The sequence below is a fragment of the Diabrotica virgifera genome, chromosome 6 (assembly GCF_917563875.1).
Source record: "Diabrotica virgifera virgifera chromosome 6, PGI_DIABVI_V3a".
Classification (NCBI taxonomy): domain Eukaryota; kingdom Metazoa; phylum Arthropoda; class Insecta; order Coleoptera; family Chrysomelidae; genus Diabrotica; species Diabrotica virgifera.
In genome coordinates, this window is record NC_065448.1 from 102,408,058 (window position 1) to 102,425,435 (window position 17,378).

The 17,378-nt window shown below is 33.9% G+C and overlaps 1 protein-coding gene across 1 annotated transcript; it reads right to left on the bottom strand.

Moving 5' to 3' along the window:
* Positions 1-302: 302 nt before the first annotated feature.
* LOC126885902 (uncharacterized) lies at positions 303-3,329 on the bottom strand. The gene is made up of 2 exons (XM_050652694.1): positions 869-3,329; positions 303-748 (listed from the first exon to the last, which is right to left on the bottom strand). The coding sequence occupies exon 1, from the start codon at positions 2,489-2,491 to the stop codon at positions 1,778-1,780; it is 714 nt and encodes a 237-aa protein (XP_050508651.1). The 5' UTR covers positions 2,492-3,329; the 3' UTR covers positions 303-748; positions 869-1,777.
* Positions 3,330-17,378: the final 14,049 nt, after the last annotated feature.

Genomic DNA, 17,378 nt, shown 5'->3' on the forward strand with positions numbered 1-17,378 from the left:
AGCTCATTTTACAATATTTTTCCTTCAATTTATTCTTGAATAATCTATGAATTTTACTATAAATATAATTATTTAATTTAAAAATAAAATAATTCTACCGTACTTTAAAAAATGTGTTTGAAATGTCGATTGAAACCCCTACGGCCGCCCCTTAAGGATAGCTATGACAGGATTTTGATAGGCAACCCATGCAAGTCAGATTCCTCTATGTATGGAATTTATTAAAAAAATGTTTCATCCGGAAAGCAGACGGGTGCAGGTTAGGGTGTATCATAATAAATACTCAAATAATGAATTTTCGAAATTCAAACTTTTAAGTTGATAAAAAGTTGCCTCTTACATTACTATTTCAGGGAAAAAAGTTTTGTTTTAATTAAAACATATTTAGGTCTCCCGGAATCGACTTAAACTTTAGAATTTTTTCTCAAAAACACGATTTTTCATCTTTTTTTTTTTATTGAAAATTAAATTTTATATTTTTATTGTCAACTTAAAAAATATTAAGTACGTGATAACAGTGAACAATAAAAATTAGGATAATATCTGTAACTAAGCATAAAGTCACCCGGAATCTTTATGAAAATCTCAATTGTAACAACGAAAAATCGAGGTACGAAATTTATTAAAGAAATACAAAAGTTTACTTAAAGATTACAGATAAAAAGTTGACAACCTTCACCTTGAAAGACGTTGGCTAAACAAATCCAGTTAGCCTTCAAAGCCACAGGTATTGTAATGCTTCTTCGATCTGGAACCAAGGGAATTTGTTAGGGCGAGTGTCAGATTGTAATTATAGTACTAACACTAAGTTACTATTCAAAATAGAATGCTGTGATGTAATCCTAAATAAGTATGAAATAAATCTTACCTATAATTTATTTTTGCAATACAGCTGTAGCAGATGTGTACTGTCGCTTAGTTTCAAACTTAGGAAGATACTTTCTGTCCAATAATCTTGATCTTATAAAGCCTTCTCGTTCTTAAACGCCACAAACGTGCTTAGAAGCTGCAGTAACTTCCTTTACAACTCGTTCTACCGCTTGAGTGTGAAGTGGTATTTTGAACTCTTTTCTATCACTGCTTCCTGAATTAACAATCATCTCAATCTCTTCTTTGCTGAAGTCAGCTATAAGTGGTGGTTCTGTAACTGTGGTGGATTGCCGGTCAATGAGATCGATGTAGTCTTCTGCCTCAAAATTAACTTGTGGTGGTTTGAAGACTCGATGTGCCCTTGTTTCTGTCTGTCGAGATTTTTCTATCCGTTTGCCTGCCAAAGCTCTTATATGTTTTCGAGAGTCAAACAACATCCCTAAAAGGATGTGTTCAGGATGAGCCATAAAGGCGATTCTTTGCAAGGAAGACTGAGCCACAGCCTTCAGTTCACTGTCTAAAAACTTGGTGCACTGTACGATGAATAAAAAGTGTTGTGATGCGTGGATAATTTTAGGACGACATTTTATGGTAAACCATGAGGTAGCATAGATTTTATGACGAACTCAGCAAGCTTTCTAAGTTGTGGGGTTGGTTCAATAGTTGAAATATACAGACGTAAGAATCTATTTGCTAATGTCAGCCACCGGGCGTGGGACAAGTTTCCGGGGTTTCTACTGGCCAACTCAGAGGGACATTCACCTTTGACTACAGCCTGACATATATCCCAAAGGTATTTCTGGTCCGTAATTAAGTCTTTACTATCGACTTCTGGGAAGGTGCTATCTATTTTGTCATAATTAACAACCGGGAAGTCTTGGCAGTTGGTCAAACCTTTGCCTATTGGCTAACTGACTGATGTTGGTCCTGTGGTTGGACCGTCAAGAGCAACAAAAACTTTCCTCAGAGGCAATTCGTTTAAGTACAACATACATATTACTACTTGGACCGGATGTTTCAATGCGCGTTCAAGCAACAAAACTGCTCCTTGCAATGTTCCAGTATTCGTTGCCGTACCATCACATCCAAGCGCTTTGATATTTGAGTTATCAATGGAGTTATCACTCATGTAACTTAATATTGATGATACTATATCTTTCGCAGATCCACTGTTTGGAGTTACATGACCGAAATATGCTGAACCTGGTTCCTCGATCAAAGATATGTGTTCTTCTTGTATGGTTTTACGGATAGATTTCCCACGTACAATTTCTTTGATTATGGTTTCATCCTTCCTACCATCGAAGTAAGGAGCAATTATTTCGTTTGTGCGAGTTGTACTTCGGCGGTACTTTAACCTTTCACGAAAAATCTTGGACTTGTCAATAACTGCGGCTTGGTTTTCTGGTGATATAACATTCAAATCTTGTAGAAGAGCACTTACTAGTTGAGCACCTGCTCTGTTTGAAATTCCTCTGCGATCACATGCCCTATAAAACAATGACAGATTCACTGGCAGGCCTTGTTTTACTTTCACGCTTGGACTTTCAATTTTGTTTCTTAGAGGAGTTATTTTAGAACCTTGAACTTTTTCATCAGGCCTACTTGATTCTTCTTCCATGGATTCATCATCAGAGTCACTACTAAGAATATCTACATTTATTAAATCAGGTGGAGTAGTTAGTTCCACATTCCTACTTAATTTAGATTGCAGGGACTTTTCCTTCCGTTTGTTTCGTTTTTCAATTTTTTTAGTCTCTGCTTAGTCAATACCTCCGATAATCATCATCCTCAAGTTCCGTTGGTCTGTCAAGAATGCATGTTCTAATTTTGGTACTTTTCTTGGAGCTGGGGACAAACATTTGTCTAGTTCACTACATTTGCATGAACAAATATCAAAAAGACTATTATCAATGTCAGATCTAAACTTTTCAACTGCAACTCTAAAACTCATGGCATTTTTTGTATTACAACCTGAAGATTTTTTATTTTTTTCACACCTCTCATGCAATTGTAAAATCATAAAAACAATATTGTTAGTAGATGAAACAGGTATTGATGATTTTTTCCAAGTTTGCTCTAACTTCTGTGTCACTCGCATTGCAATTAACTTTTTCTGTGGTTGGTAGCCATCCTTCAGATTTCAACTGATTTCTCACCCATTCAAAATACCTCAGCACGTCACTTTTAGTAGGTAAAATATTAATATCACTAATGTCAAGAGGCTGTCCGACTATAGGAGCTTCAGTGCATTTCCTCGTTGTTATAGTGCTTGTCTTTTTATTCATGATAGAAAAACAACAAAACCACACGGAATTCACAAGTCATAAACCCCACACACTAAACAAAACACACTGAAATACATGTAATAACGCGCAAACCACGTGCTGTCAGATTGAACGGTGGAGTCAGACTAACAGAAACAAAGGGTGTGAGTGAGTGGTGGAGGGGAGCCAGACGCCAGACATCCGGTGACTCACAAGTCAGTGCCAGCTGCCCGTCTCATTGACCCATTGCATTAAAATACAGCACTGTAATGATTGTATTAGAATTTTTTTAATGTTTCTGATTCATGTCAAACTTGAATTAAATATGAAAATTGTGATATATTTAGGGTAATTCCGGGTTACCTAAATAATTTAACTCAGAACCAAAATGTTTACTATGGACAAATTAAATGTAAAAATACACATTTTTTAACTTGATTATATCATTTGTAATTTATAAACTGTGTAAATTATTTTTTCAAAAACGTAGTTTTTTACAAAAAATTATAAACTTTTTGTACATTCCGGGAGACTTAAATATTATTGGAATTCAAAAAGATTTTTTTTTTGGTAGATCTATGATGGTAGTAACAACTTTTTATCAACTTGAAAAATTAAATAATAAAAAAATTTTTGTGATACACCCTAGTGTAAGTCGACCTATAATAATAATAATAAATATTTACTAATAATAAATATTTATTAAAAAAATCACGTCTTATATTTTCTAGTGTGTTGAATCTATGAACATTTTCTCTTAATGTCTCAAGATAGTCAGCAATTTTATGAAGATTTGTTCCCTTTACCATGTTACCTAATGAAATCCAGTTCATCATTGACTGCACCCAGACTTTCTGGAAAATTATCAAGATTACTTTATAACAATGCAATTTTATGCTTATGTCGTAACCTAGCAGTTTGACGTTTTCCAATAGTTGCTGGAAAAACTTGACGTTAGTCTGTTGTCGTGTATTCTTTATACAACGTAGCGTAACTGTTGAAAGTGCGTTGTTACATCGGAATTATTTTTAAAGATTAAAATTGATAATACTGGACCAACAAAAAATTTGGCCGAAAGATGATCTCAGAAGATTACGTTAAACTTAGAGAACACAGATAGTGGTTAGCGAGAGGCTCAACTTTTTATCAAGGGCGGATCCAGGACCGATTTTCGGGAGGAGCCATAAACTTTTTTTGGGGAAGAGTACCAGAAGTACGGGGGGTAATTTTTAAAAATTAGTGTTACAATGGTGAGTTTTAAGTCACTTTTCACAAACTTTAAGAAGTGCCTTAAAACTCACCATTCCTGCCATAGTACCGATTCCTACACATTTCTTCGGATCCAAGTGCAGTTCTTTCAACAAATTTAATACTATTTTTTCCAATGCTTCTCCTGCCAGGCCTTGTTCTTTTCCCCTTTCTTGATTTTCACTAATTATTTATTTTTAGGTTCTCATAAGCGTCAATGAATTTGACAAAGTCTTTATGAATGTTGTTATTGTGTATGTATCACAAATTTAGAGAAAATTGTTCCACCTGGGATACGTCAGTCGTTTCGTCAAATATTATTTGTTCAATTATTTCTTCAACACAACAGGTTATTATTTGATATTGACTGCTACTACTAATGCATGTTGCTCAGGAAGATGCTGTGGATAGGTGTTATTTAAGAGTCTTATCTCCTGATGCGATTTTAAACCTTAACACTGTGGTGTTACGGCAAACACCGATATGTCAAAAAACGTGATTTTGCAGCAGATGAGTTTAAAAGTTCGCGGTGTTGTTGTAATAGTGGAATAGGTTACATGGATGCGTTTAGCCATGTAGGGTTTTGTCATCACATTCTTCATAGCTCAAGGTACATATTGGCATTAAAAACGAAAAATCGATAATTTTTGACATGTCGGGTTTTGCCTTAGTTCCACAGCAATTCCCCTGATTCCTAGGTTCGTCATCTTCTTCCAGAAGCATAAGGCCATCATCACGATGGTCTCTTAGAGGAATATTTGGTCGACCTAAGAACACTATAGACCCTACTATCGGTCGTAGTCTTTCTTTACTTTTTGTTTCTGTTTAGACCTCTGAGAGTCTATCTGGTTAATGACTAACTTTTAAGGGTTGCGATAACTTTTTAGAAAATTCAGCTCAACCTGAACGCACTCCTTGTGGTATGATGTTTTTTCATGGGTTTATATGACTCCGTCTTTGCTCATGAGTTTGGCGAAAGATGTTAAAGGTTTCGTGACAAGGCTTTGGGCTGTCATCCCGTTATTGTGACCATATTTTTTATTAGAAAACGCAATATTTGTAAAACAATTCCTTTTGACTGTGCGAAAATACCAACCAACGCCTTTGTTCTAAGTACTAGTGAGCCAAGTAACGCTTCACTTCTTTTTTATTCTTTGTGTGTATAGAATATGAAAATTTATACGATTTTGATGGCTGTCAAGATCGTTCTAACAATTGGCACTCTGTAAAATTATCAACATTTTGATTTATAAAAAACCCACAAGTCATTCTTGAAGCTTCTCCGTTACTTCTTTTTTTCAATTCTAGTCCAGAAAACGTATTTATCCCCTGTTTTGTACATATACATGTGTTTGAAATTAAAAACATTTGAACTGAAAATATTTAAATTTATATTATTCTAAATTCTCGGAGGGGGCCATGGCCCCCATGGCCCCCTCCCTGGATCCGTCCTTGCTTTTTATTGCTTCATTATTATTGCTTTAACCATGATACGAGATATATAAAATTACTTTATTTGTTCAAATTTATTTTAATAAAATACAAACGTTTTTTATAAAAATATTTATAAATTACAATATACAATAAGTCCTGTCGCCAGGGGAGTTACAACGACCTCCTTAATTCAGATGGGCTTACCAAAGTTTTTTTATGTATTTTGACCCGTGGAACACGAATTTTTTGGGTAACAGTTGACTCGGATGTCGATAAGATTTTTATAAACAAAAACTTGAGGAATTACATAATAGCGATATTTCGCAAAACAAAATATTTTTTTGTATTTTTTTGGGTGATTCTAAGCCAAAAATGTTCTTACAAATTTTTTCGTAGGATGCATAGTTTTCGAGATAAACGCGGTTGAACTTTCAAAAAATCGAAAAATTGCAACTTTTGAACCCGAATAACTTTTGATTAAAAAATAAAATAGCAATTCTGCTTATTGCATTTGAAAATACGTCAAATTCTATTGGTTCTGATTATTTGCATTGCTAAAAAATCATTTTTTTTTGTTAAACAAAGCTATAAACACCTAGTGTTTCCCGTGAACAATGCATGCGTTTTAATGTATGTAATCTACGTAGAAATTGTCTGTATGCGCGCCTACTAGTTCGATTTTAAACGAGAAATGCATTAAAAACATCCTTTAAGCACTATGTGTTTATAGCTTTGATTAACAATAAAAAATAATAATTTTTAGCAATGAAAATAATCAAAACCGATAGAATTTTTGACTTGAACTTTCAAATGCGGCAAGCAGAATTGCTATTTTATTTTTTGATCAAAAGTTATTCGGGTTCAAAAATTGCAGTTTTTCGATTTTTTAAAGTTCAACCGCGTTTATGCCGAAAGCTATGCATCCTACGAAAAAACCTGTAAAAACATTTTATGCTTAGAATGACCCACAAAATACAAAATATGTTTTGTTTTGCCAAAAATCGCTGTTATGTGATTCCTCAAGTTCTTTGTTTATAACAGGGGTGCCCAAACTGTGGCTCGCGAGCCACATGTGGCTCTTTGAAGGATTGTTTGTGGCTCTCAATAAGTGTACCTGAATTACTTTTAACTTTTGTCTTTCAAAATGTCTTAAATTACTGATAACAAACATAAAAGACTAAGTGCAACATCAGGACTTAGACAATGAGACCCCTTATCACCGTTGCTATTCAATTTGCCCTTAGAATATGTGTAATAAATAAAATATCGTCTGAGGTGACAGGAAGATTTGCGAATCGAGGATCTAAACTATTGTTGGCCTTCGCTGATGATCTAGGTCCAGTCGCTCATTCTAAAAGAGACGTGAGAGAGTTGTTTTCACAACTCAAGGAAGAAACAGGTAGTCTGGGCCTTCAAATAAATGAAGAGAAGACAAAATACATGCTAGTAACCAAAAATCCAAGACCAAGAGTTAGGCAGAACATAACTTTTAATGACCACAACTTCAAAGTGATAAAAGAGTTAAAATATCTGGGGGCGGTAATCACAGATGACAACCACATGTAAAAAGAGGTCTCAGCAAGGATACCTGCGTGGAATAGAGCATTATACTCCTTATTATCATTATTAAGACCTAAGCTCCTAAAATGACAATCTAAATTAAGCCAATGTGCGTGCCAATAATTATTCGCCCTATTATTACATATGGAAGTAAAACATGGACTCTACACTCTACATAGCGGAAAATAAATTTGCTGCTGGTTTTTGAAAGGAAAGTTCTCAGAATGATATTTAGCCCTAAAAGACAAGTACGATAATTTGCAAATTTTATTGACAGGAGAGTGGAGAAGGTGCCTCAAAACTGAATTGGTGACTGTATGGTACTGAAAACATCGGCAGACATATAAAAACTAACCAGATAAGATCGGCAGGTCATGTGGTAAGATCAGAGAAAGACAGAGTGTTAAAGACATTATTTTTTGATAGACCTGACGGTAGAAAATCAGTAGGTCGTCCCAGAAAAAGATGTAAGGATGATAAAGAATCGTAGTATCCTGATAAAAAAAAAGGCTGCTTTTAGAATCATTTTCATATTATGTGAAACAACGATGTGAACCATTTAATTTCACTTTAAAATTAGTGAAATCCAAACACTGAGAGAAAAAATTTTACACTTTTTAAATAATGGTTTAATTGCGGCTCGCGAAAAATTTCAAATTTTAAAAAATGGCTCGGAATATCAACCAGCTTGGCCACCCCTGGTTTATAACAATCTTATCGACATCCGGATCAACTGGTACCCAAAAAAATCGTGTTCTACGGGTCAAAATACATAAAAGAAAAGCTTGGGTAAGTCCATCTGAATTAAGGAGGCCGTTGAACCCCTCCTGGCGACAGGGCTATAATAATTTACAGTACTTTCAACTTAAACATAGAATAAAACCTAATGTTATTGAGATTCATGTGGTACTTTACGAAGAAATTTCATTTTGGCCATTATTTTCCATTAATTTATTTCGCTTGCTAGAACTATTTACTTTAATAATGCACGCAGTACCCATTATCCCTAATATAAACAACGTTGCAAGTTGGTAATGAATTCCTACATGATCAGCAGCAACAAAATTAATAACTGATGCAAGACCAACAAAAAATTGTAAGATTGAAAAAGCTGATGCAGAATTTTCGGAATAGATTGTTCCAATTAGGCTAAATATAGCATTTACGTACATACAATCTCCAAGCCCTAAAAGAAATGAACAAAACATGGCAAGAACTGTATTACTTTCTATAATTGCTTTGTCATTTGTATCTCCAAATGGAGAATTATTTGGAAGATTAATGAAAATTAAGATAAAACTTAAGCTATGCAAACAACATGCAGTGCCTGCCAAGACATTTCTACCGAAGGCAGCCACATTTTTGTTAAAAATTGTTATTATGCTGCCTCCAAATATTTCTCCGATACCTACAAATATACCGGACAAACCAACTAATTGCTTCGGATTGTGAAAGTTCTGTGTAAAACCTAGTGAAGAGGAGTAAATCCCATTCATAAAACCGGTTAATATTCCTCCGTACATAAAAATTACACTTAGTAGTAATATATTTTTGGTAATAAATAACTTAACTGCTTTTAAGAAGGATTCTACTGCTCCAGCATCACTATCACCTTTACTCTTTTTCTCCTTTCGAGGTTTAGGAAGAAAAACTAACACCATTATCCCAACTGAACCAACTACTGCGAGTATTAGCAAGACTAATACACGAGTATGCTTATTTATTTCACTGTGTCCACTGAATCCGCACATAACAATTATATTACCCGTAATCATATTACAACTCGAGATTATTGTAATTATGGCAGCATTTCTATTTATCGTATTTTCTGCAGAATTTAGAGCCAAATAGTTACCTAGCCCTGCTCCTATTAAAGATGAACCAAAGCCTGCTAAACCACAAAACACGTACAAAATCCAAACTTTTTCCAGCAAGAATTGTAATATAAACAAAACACCTAAAAGGGCACCTAAGCACAATGACAGTTTAACACCAAAACCGTCGATCATTGATGGCACTGCCCAAGTGAACACTGAAAGAAAAGCGCTATTTATGGCCTGGCTATAATACCCATTTTCTTCAAAGGATGTGTCCTTCTTTATACTATCAATGATAGTTTTTTGAATACTGCTCATTGTTTGTGTTCCTGTATATAGTATTAACATTGCTATACTGAGCAATATTATACTTTTTAAACTTTTATCCATTTTGTTCACTCTAAGCACTATATATTTGAATTACAGTGAATGTCTTTTACGTTAACGTAGCAATATAAATTTGTTAAACTTTTCTCATTTTGTTTACTGTAAGCATTATATTTGATTAACAATCAATGATCTTCGTAGTATTAACCAATTTAATCGGTTTATTTTAAAATTAACGTTTATTTTAAAAGATTTTTAGTACAGTAAAATTGGAGTATTCTATACATGCTAGTACAAGTGCTATAAATTTTTTACATAGATTTCATAAATTTATGTTTTATGGAGACCAAAGCGAGTATATAAAGTGACTAAATTGGATTGTAATATACAGGGTGTCCTATAGGGTCCTATTTCCAGGGTGAAAATAGTGCGTTCCTTAAAGGTGTGGGTAGAATGCACCATTTAAAAGAAAACTTTCTTATAAATTGTTTTCTAAAGTCGTCTGTTGCCTCAAAAAAATAAAATAATCTCTTTTACTAAAATTTACATTTTCAAACCAGGCAGTTTTATTTATTTTGACATAGCGAAGATATTTAAAATTGTAAACACAAACAGTCATATCCTAATTACCTGTAACCCGAGAATACATCGTATTGTTGTGGTATTGTTATGATTTCGATCGCAAGTATCATGTTAATTACGTAATACTTATAGTGTAAGATTTAGGTACACCAAGGCGATTTACCTACAAGTTTAAGGATTTGTAGGTGGTTTCAAAACACAATGTGTAAAGTGTTGTGTGCAGATAAAGCGTGTTTAACGAGAAATGGTGTTTGTGTGTTTAACTTTAATAATGCCAAAAGTATTAATGTATGGGCTGGGATTATTAGTAATCATCAGATTGAACCACCCGAACTTCCCAGAAGATTGAATGGAGAAGTGTAATACTCAATTTTTTGTAACATGTTCTACCGATAGATATTCTGGAAGCCGTAGCTTGATTGAGTTGATTGTAATAAAAATTTTTAATGTAAGTTAAAACACTATACAAAACTTAACACAAATATTATGCTGTTTTTCTATCGCTGTTATCAGTATTTTATCAATACATAATATTATGCCTAATGGTCGATGATTCATGATAATTGAGTTCCAGTAAAATTATTTTTACACAAAAGGAACGCAGCGTTGCCGGCTGTATTTGCATTTCTGTGGACATTAATCAAATGCATTAAAATTAATAATTTTTTTTTTTTGGATACTGTTGACTTTACAAAAAAAAATTATCAGATTTTTTGCTCTAAATGATGCACTTAGCTCGTACCTTGAAGGATCTCACTATTTTCCGGGACCCCCTGTATATGGGGCTAATGGAAATACGAATAAGTGTAGAAAGAAGAAAACCTAGGAAATAAAGGAGGTAGGTAATAGAAATACGAATTTAAAGTAGAAAGTTCAGAAATATTTCAATTGTATAGACTAATCAACGAATAATAAATATAAATATATATAATATTAAAATATAATCATCATCATCATCATGGCATCTACACTCCTAGCGGAGTGATTACTGCCCTCTTTGGGCACTTCCCATTAGTTTGTCGCGTTGAATCAATCCGCATTAACATTTTGGTTTTACAATTGGTTGTGTGACTTGACATCTTCTACAATTTTTCTCCACTCGTTCCTGTTATTGCTTATGGTTACCCATTCTCTGACTCCCATCTTCTTAAGGTCCTCGACCATGTGGTTATCCCATCTAGTTTTAGGTCTTCCTCGTGGTCTGCCTGATACAGGTCTCCCTTTGGAAATTTTCTTGATGCCGGCTTCTGGATTTCTCCTTTCTATATGCCCCATCCATCTGAGTCTCTCATCATCATCATTCTCTTTGCCTTATCCCTATGCCGGGTCGGCTTTCCTAATTGCATTTCTCCACACAATTCTATTTTGGGTCATATCAATGTTAATCCCCTTTACCAACATGTCCTGCCTTATCGTCTCCCACCAGGTCTTCTTTGGTCTTTCTCTCCTACTCCTTCCCGGAATCTGCACTTCAGCTATTCTTCGTATTGGGTGATTAACGTCTCGACGTTGAAATATCTTAACCTATGTCCTCTCATTTTGGCATCAATTAGTACCACACCTAGACTTCCCCTAATATACTCATTTCTAATTTTATCCTTCTTTGTCACTCCACTCATCCATCTAAGCATTTTCATTTCCGCCACATGCATTCGTTGTTCGTCTTTCTTTTTCATTGCCCAACATTCAGTTCCTTACATCATAGCGGGTCATATGGCTGTTTTATAGAATTTTCCCTTCAGCTTCATTGGAATTTTTCTGTCACACAACACACCACTCGCTTCTTTCACTTCATCCATCCAGCCCTAATTCTACTGCATGCATCTCCATCTATTTCTCCATTACTCTCTAATACCGATCCCAGGTACTTAAAACTATTGCTTTTCACAATCATTTCACCATCCAAAGATACTATTTTATTTGTAGTAACTCCATCTTTAGATGAACATTCCAAATACTCTGTTTTTGTCCTACTAAGTTTTAAAGATTTTTCCTCCAGAGCTTGTCTCCACTGTTCCAGTTTTTGTTCTAAGTTTTTTTCACTATTTCCTAGTAACACTACATCATCAGCATACATTAGGCACCATGAAATGCTACCCTGTAGTTTCGCTGTTATCTGGTCCAAAAGTAATGAGAATAAATAAGGACTAAGCACCGAGCCTTGGTGCAATCCTACATTCACCTAAAATTTATCAGTCTCTCCCACAACTGTTCTAACACTAGTCGTTACTCCCTCATACATATCTCTCACAATCTTTACATATTCGCCAGGGACTCCTTTCTTATCGAGTGCCCACCACAGAATCTCTCGAGGAACTCAATCACATGCTTTCTCAAGATCAATGAATACCATATGAGCATTGGTCTCTTTATTCCTGTATTTTTCCCTCAGTTGCTTTACAATGAAAATTGCATCGGTTGTTGATCTGCCCTGCATAAAGCCAAATTGATTATCGGATATTTCGGTTTCTTTACGTATCTGTCTATCAATTACTCTCTCTCATATTTTCATAGTGTGGCTAAGTAGTTTTATAGCCCTGTATTTTGTACATTGTTTTATGTCTCCCTTGTTTTTGTAGACAGGTACTAATATACTGCTTCTCCATTCGTCTGGCATGTGTCCAACTTCCATAATTCTATTAAATAGACCTACTAGCCAATTTATTCCTGTCTCTCCCAATGCTCTCCATACGTCCCCATTAAATATCATCTGGTCCGACTGCTTTTCCTTTCTTTATTTTTTGAAGCGCTTGAGCCAATTCCTCGTTTGTTATTCTGGTAACCATTGCTGTTACTTCCTTCGTTAACTCCACAGGCTGTCTGTCAAATTCTTCATTTAATATTAATAAACTATCAACATACTTTCTCCATCTCTTTTTGATATCCTTTTCGTGAATTAGTATTTTATTATTTTCATCTCGGAAACATCTAATCTGATTATAATCTCTTGCTTTCATTGCTCTCTGTTTGGCTATTTTTTGCTTCGCCTTCCCTGATATCAAGTTGATCGTATAGGTTTGAGTACGCTTCTGCTTTAGCTTTTGCTACTACTACTTTCGCTTCTTTTTGGCGACCATATAGTTTTGAAGATCTATGTCCGATCTGGTTTCTTGCCACTTTTTATATAATTTTCCCTTCACTTTTATTTTTCCTTGTACCTACTTCATTTGACCACTACCAAGTTTCTTTATCCTAAAACTTTTTTTCTGACGTTTTCCCAAGTATTTTAATAGCCGTCTCTCTAATAATGTTGGCCATTTTTCTCCAAATTGTGGTCGGGCTTCCTTTCATGTTCCAACATATTTTTTGTACTATTCTTTGCCTGAATAGACCTTCTTTCTCATCTTTTAGCATCCACCACTTGATTTTTTGTGGTCGTCTCCAATATTTTTGTTTAGTCTCGCTTTTTACTTCGATGTCCAGAACAAGCAACTTATGTTGTTGGCTTACTGTCTCACTAACTATTACCTTGCATTCACGTATGTTCCTTTCCTTTTCATGAAGTAGTCTATTTGAGATTGATGTTGTCCACTTTTGTAAGTAATAAGTTGAGTTTCTCTCTTTTTCAAGAATGTGTTAACAATCGCCATATCCAATGCTGTTGCTAATTCAAGCATGTCATGTCCAGCTTCATTTTCAGTTCCAAAGCCTAATCCCCCAGTATTGTTTCATATCCTGTCTTGGCTTGGCCCACATGTGTATTGAAATCACCTCCTATTATAACTTTCTCCTCTGCTGGAATATCATTCAGTACGTCTCCTAATTAGTCATAGAAAGCTGTTCTTTCATTCTCACCAATACCTGTTTGAGGAGCATACACACACACAACATTCAATACCTCTTTATCAATTACAAATTTCACTGACATTATTCTATCACTCGATCTTACAACTTCTACTACGTTATCTTTCATTTCACTATCAGCAATTATAGCAACTCCATTTCTAGTGCTACTACTCCCTACATACCACAATTTGTATCCTTCACCTAGTTCTTTCGCCCTTTGTCCTTTCCACTTAGTCTCTTGAATACAAACAATTTGAACTCTTATTCGTTTGAGTGCATCCACTAACTCCAGACTCTTATCTGTAAGACTACCAAGATTCCAAGACACTATCCTAATTTTTCTAACCTGTAATGGTGTTCCCCTCCGGGTGAGGACTCCTCACCCGGAGATTTGAACGTAGGCTCATTTTACTTTAGGAATAACTATTTTACCTCAGGAGATGCCATCATTTCAGTATTCAGTAAGTTTTTATTGCGTTGGAAAAGGCCGAGTCTCTGTGCCTTGATAAATCTGACGACGTCTTCTCCTTTCAGAAGTTCTCTTACCTCGTGGTTCATGGGTTTTCTAAATACATTATTACCTAAGTTTAGTGGGCCTGCTATCCTCCGAATTATTTTTCTCTCTAGGATCCTCAATATTTCTTCCCCTCTCTGACAATTTAAACCCATTTTAGATTGTTCCTTGCATAACTTCGTAAATTCTTCTTTTAAATTGTTCAGGTTTCTGCTAATTAATGCTATGTCATCAGCATACGCCACATAATGTAGTAGTATAAGTCAGTATATTATACTACATATAATATAAGACTTATATTATATCTATGTAGTATAATATAAGTATATTATACTACATGATCTGCTCTATACAGGGTGAGGCAGATAAAGGGCCTATTAGAAATATCTCGAGAATTAAAGGTAAGAGAATCATGAAAATTTGAATATAGGGATATTAAGGTCTGAACTATTTATTGAAAATATTTTAGTCCCTTTGCTACTTCCGGTTATACCGGAAGTTGATTGTAACTTCGTTTTTTTAAATGGGACACCCGGTATATTTTTACATGTTCGGATTCTACTCGATGTCTTCTTTCTTAAAATATGAGGTTTTGTAATATTATATAGGGTAGTTTAAAAGATAATTACGGTTTTTTTATAAATTTTGTAGCAAACTTCACACCCTGTAGAATTGTACCGATTTGATATCAAAAACATTTATGTTCAAGTGATTTTTAATGTAGTTTATTATTATTAAAAATTAATAATATACCGAAATGTTTACCGAAGTGTTGGTCGCAACTCGGAATGGGTATTTTCTGAGTTTTCTTAAATGGAACACCCTGTATTTTTGTATTGTAATTAAATTATATTTTATAGTACTTTTTTATTTCTTAATCACTCCCTACACCTAACTGCTTTAATTTTTAAGATATTCGTAGTTCTTTAAGCCAAACATTAATTGCAACAAAAATTACGTGAAAGTTTATTAAGTTTGCCGTGAAAATATTCAATCATAAATAATTTTTCGAAATTAAACACGTATTAAACTCGATTGACCCTTAATTTATTAATACTGGTTGATATATCAAAATACTTACGTAGTTAAGATTGTTGGTGTGTTTAATATTAATAAAAACATAAAATTAATATTCTATATAATATTTTAGTGGAGTCAATGAAGGTGGATATGAGTTATTACCTCAGATTTCGTTGAACCTCCATCGATTTTTATAAAAATTGGTGAGTGATTAAAGGATACCTCAAGGAACAAAGGTGACACAGTGCCAACTTGCGTTTTTTGCATTTTAGGGGTGAAATACACCCCTTTTTTAAAAATTATTTTTTAGATTCCTGAAAGTGCAGTCACTTTAAGTTTTCACTTCCTCTTTTGTTAAATCTTCATTGATTTTCATGAAAATCGGTAAGTAGTTAGAGGATATCTCAAGTAATAAAACATATATAGCATCAACTTGCGCTTTTGTATTTTAGGGATGTAATACACCCCTACTTTTTAAATTGTAAAAATGCAGATTTCCGCATTATGGCGCAAGTAATCTCGTTTAATTAAGAAAAATAAATATTTTTTTATATATATGTGCATGAATTACATTTTTTTTTAATTTTTCAAACCTTATAGCAACCAAAAATCCGAAAATTAACAAGTCGAAAATCACGAAAACCTTATTCTTCTATATTTCTGAAAGTGTAGTCACTGAATGTTTTCACCCACGATTTCTTTGAACCTTCATCGATTATCATGAAATTTGTTGATTAGTTAGAGCAGAGGTTCTCAATCTTTTTGAGTCAGGTACCACCAAATACTTTTTATTATTTTTGGTACCACCTAACTAAAATACCTGTCTAGCTAGGTGATCTAATTAACTATAATTGTGCTGTGCTGAAGTGGTGGTGCTGATTTTGGCTGTTTTGAGTTTTGCCTACCACCTCAAATAATGAAATGTACCACCAGTGGTACATGTACCAGAGATTGAGAACCGCTGAGTTAGAGGATACTTCAAAAAACAAAAGTGATATGGCACCAAGTTGAGCTTTCTGCATTTTAGGGGTGAAATCCACCTTTTTTTTTAATGATAAAAATGCAGATTTCAGCATTCTGGCTCAAGCAATCTTGTTTAATTAAGTAAAATAAATAATTTTTTACATTTATGTGCATGATTTATAATTTTTATTAATTTTTTAAACCTTATAGCAACCAAAAATCAGAAAATTAACAAATCGACAATCACGAAAAAAATTAATCTTTTATATTTCCAAAAAGGCAGTCACTGAAGGTTTTCACCCCTGATTTCGTTGAACCTCCATCAATTTTCATGAAAATTGGTAAGTAGTTAGAGGATACCTCAAGAAACAAAAATTATGTGGTACCAACTTGCGCTTTTATCCTGGGGGTGGATGTTACCCCTTCTCATTGGTGAACACTATTTTATTAAAAATATCCCCATAATTAGGCAGAGGAGTACATTCTAAGCAAACTTTCTTTTATCAAGTTTATAAATGTTTTATTTAAATAATATTTCATAATTTAATAAAATATTATTGGTACAGTAAAACCTGACAATAACGGCCACTAAAAATAGAAAACAATTGGCCGTTATAGAAATGTGGCCGCTAATGCTAGGTTTCCTTTTCCACAAATACATAAAATATAATTGAAAATTTATTTATTTTAGTAATTAAAGCAAATCTAATTAAATATAATTCTACAAACAAACGGAACATACTAAAACTAAATTCAATTTACTACAATATAAAACAATATCTATACGAAAAAACAACTACAAGAAAAACAGAATTTTTGTTTGTTTTACATTTTTTTAGATAAACGAAACATACTAAAACTAATTTAATATAGGTAATACATAATATAAAACAACATACTATAGCTACTACGAAAAATACGCTTATCACTAAAGTATCGTCGTGCTTCCATGCTATATTCAACAAAACCAACTTGGTAGGGCCTTTAATT

Bases quoted from the DNA above. Each gene is read 5' to 3' on its own strand.
- LOC126885902 (XM_050652694.1), bottom strand. From the start codon at position 2,491: ATGGAAGAAGAATCAAGTAGGCCTGATGAAAAAGTTCAAGGTTCTAAA.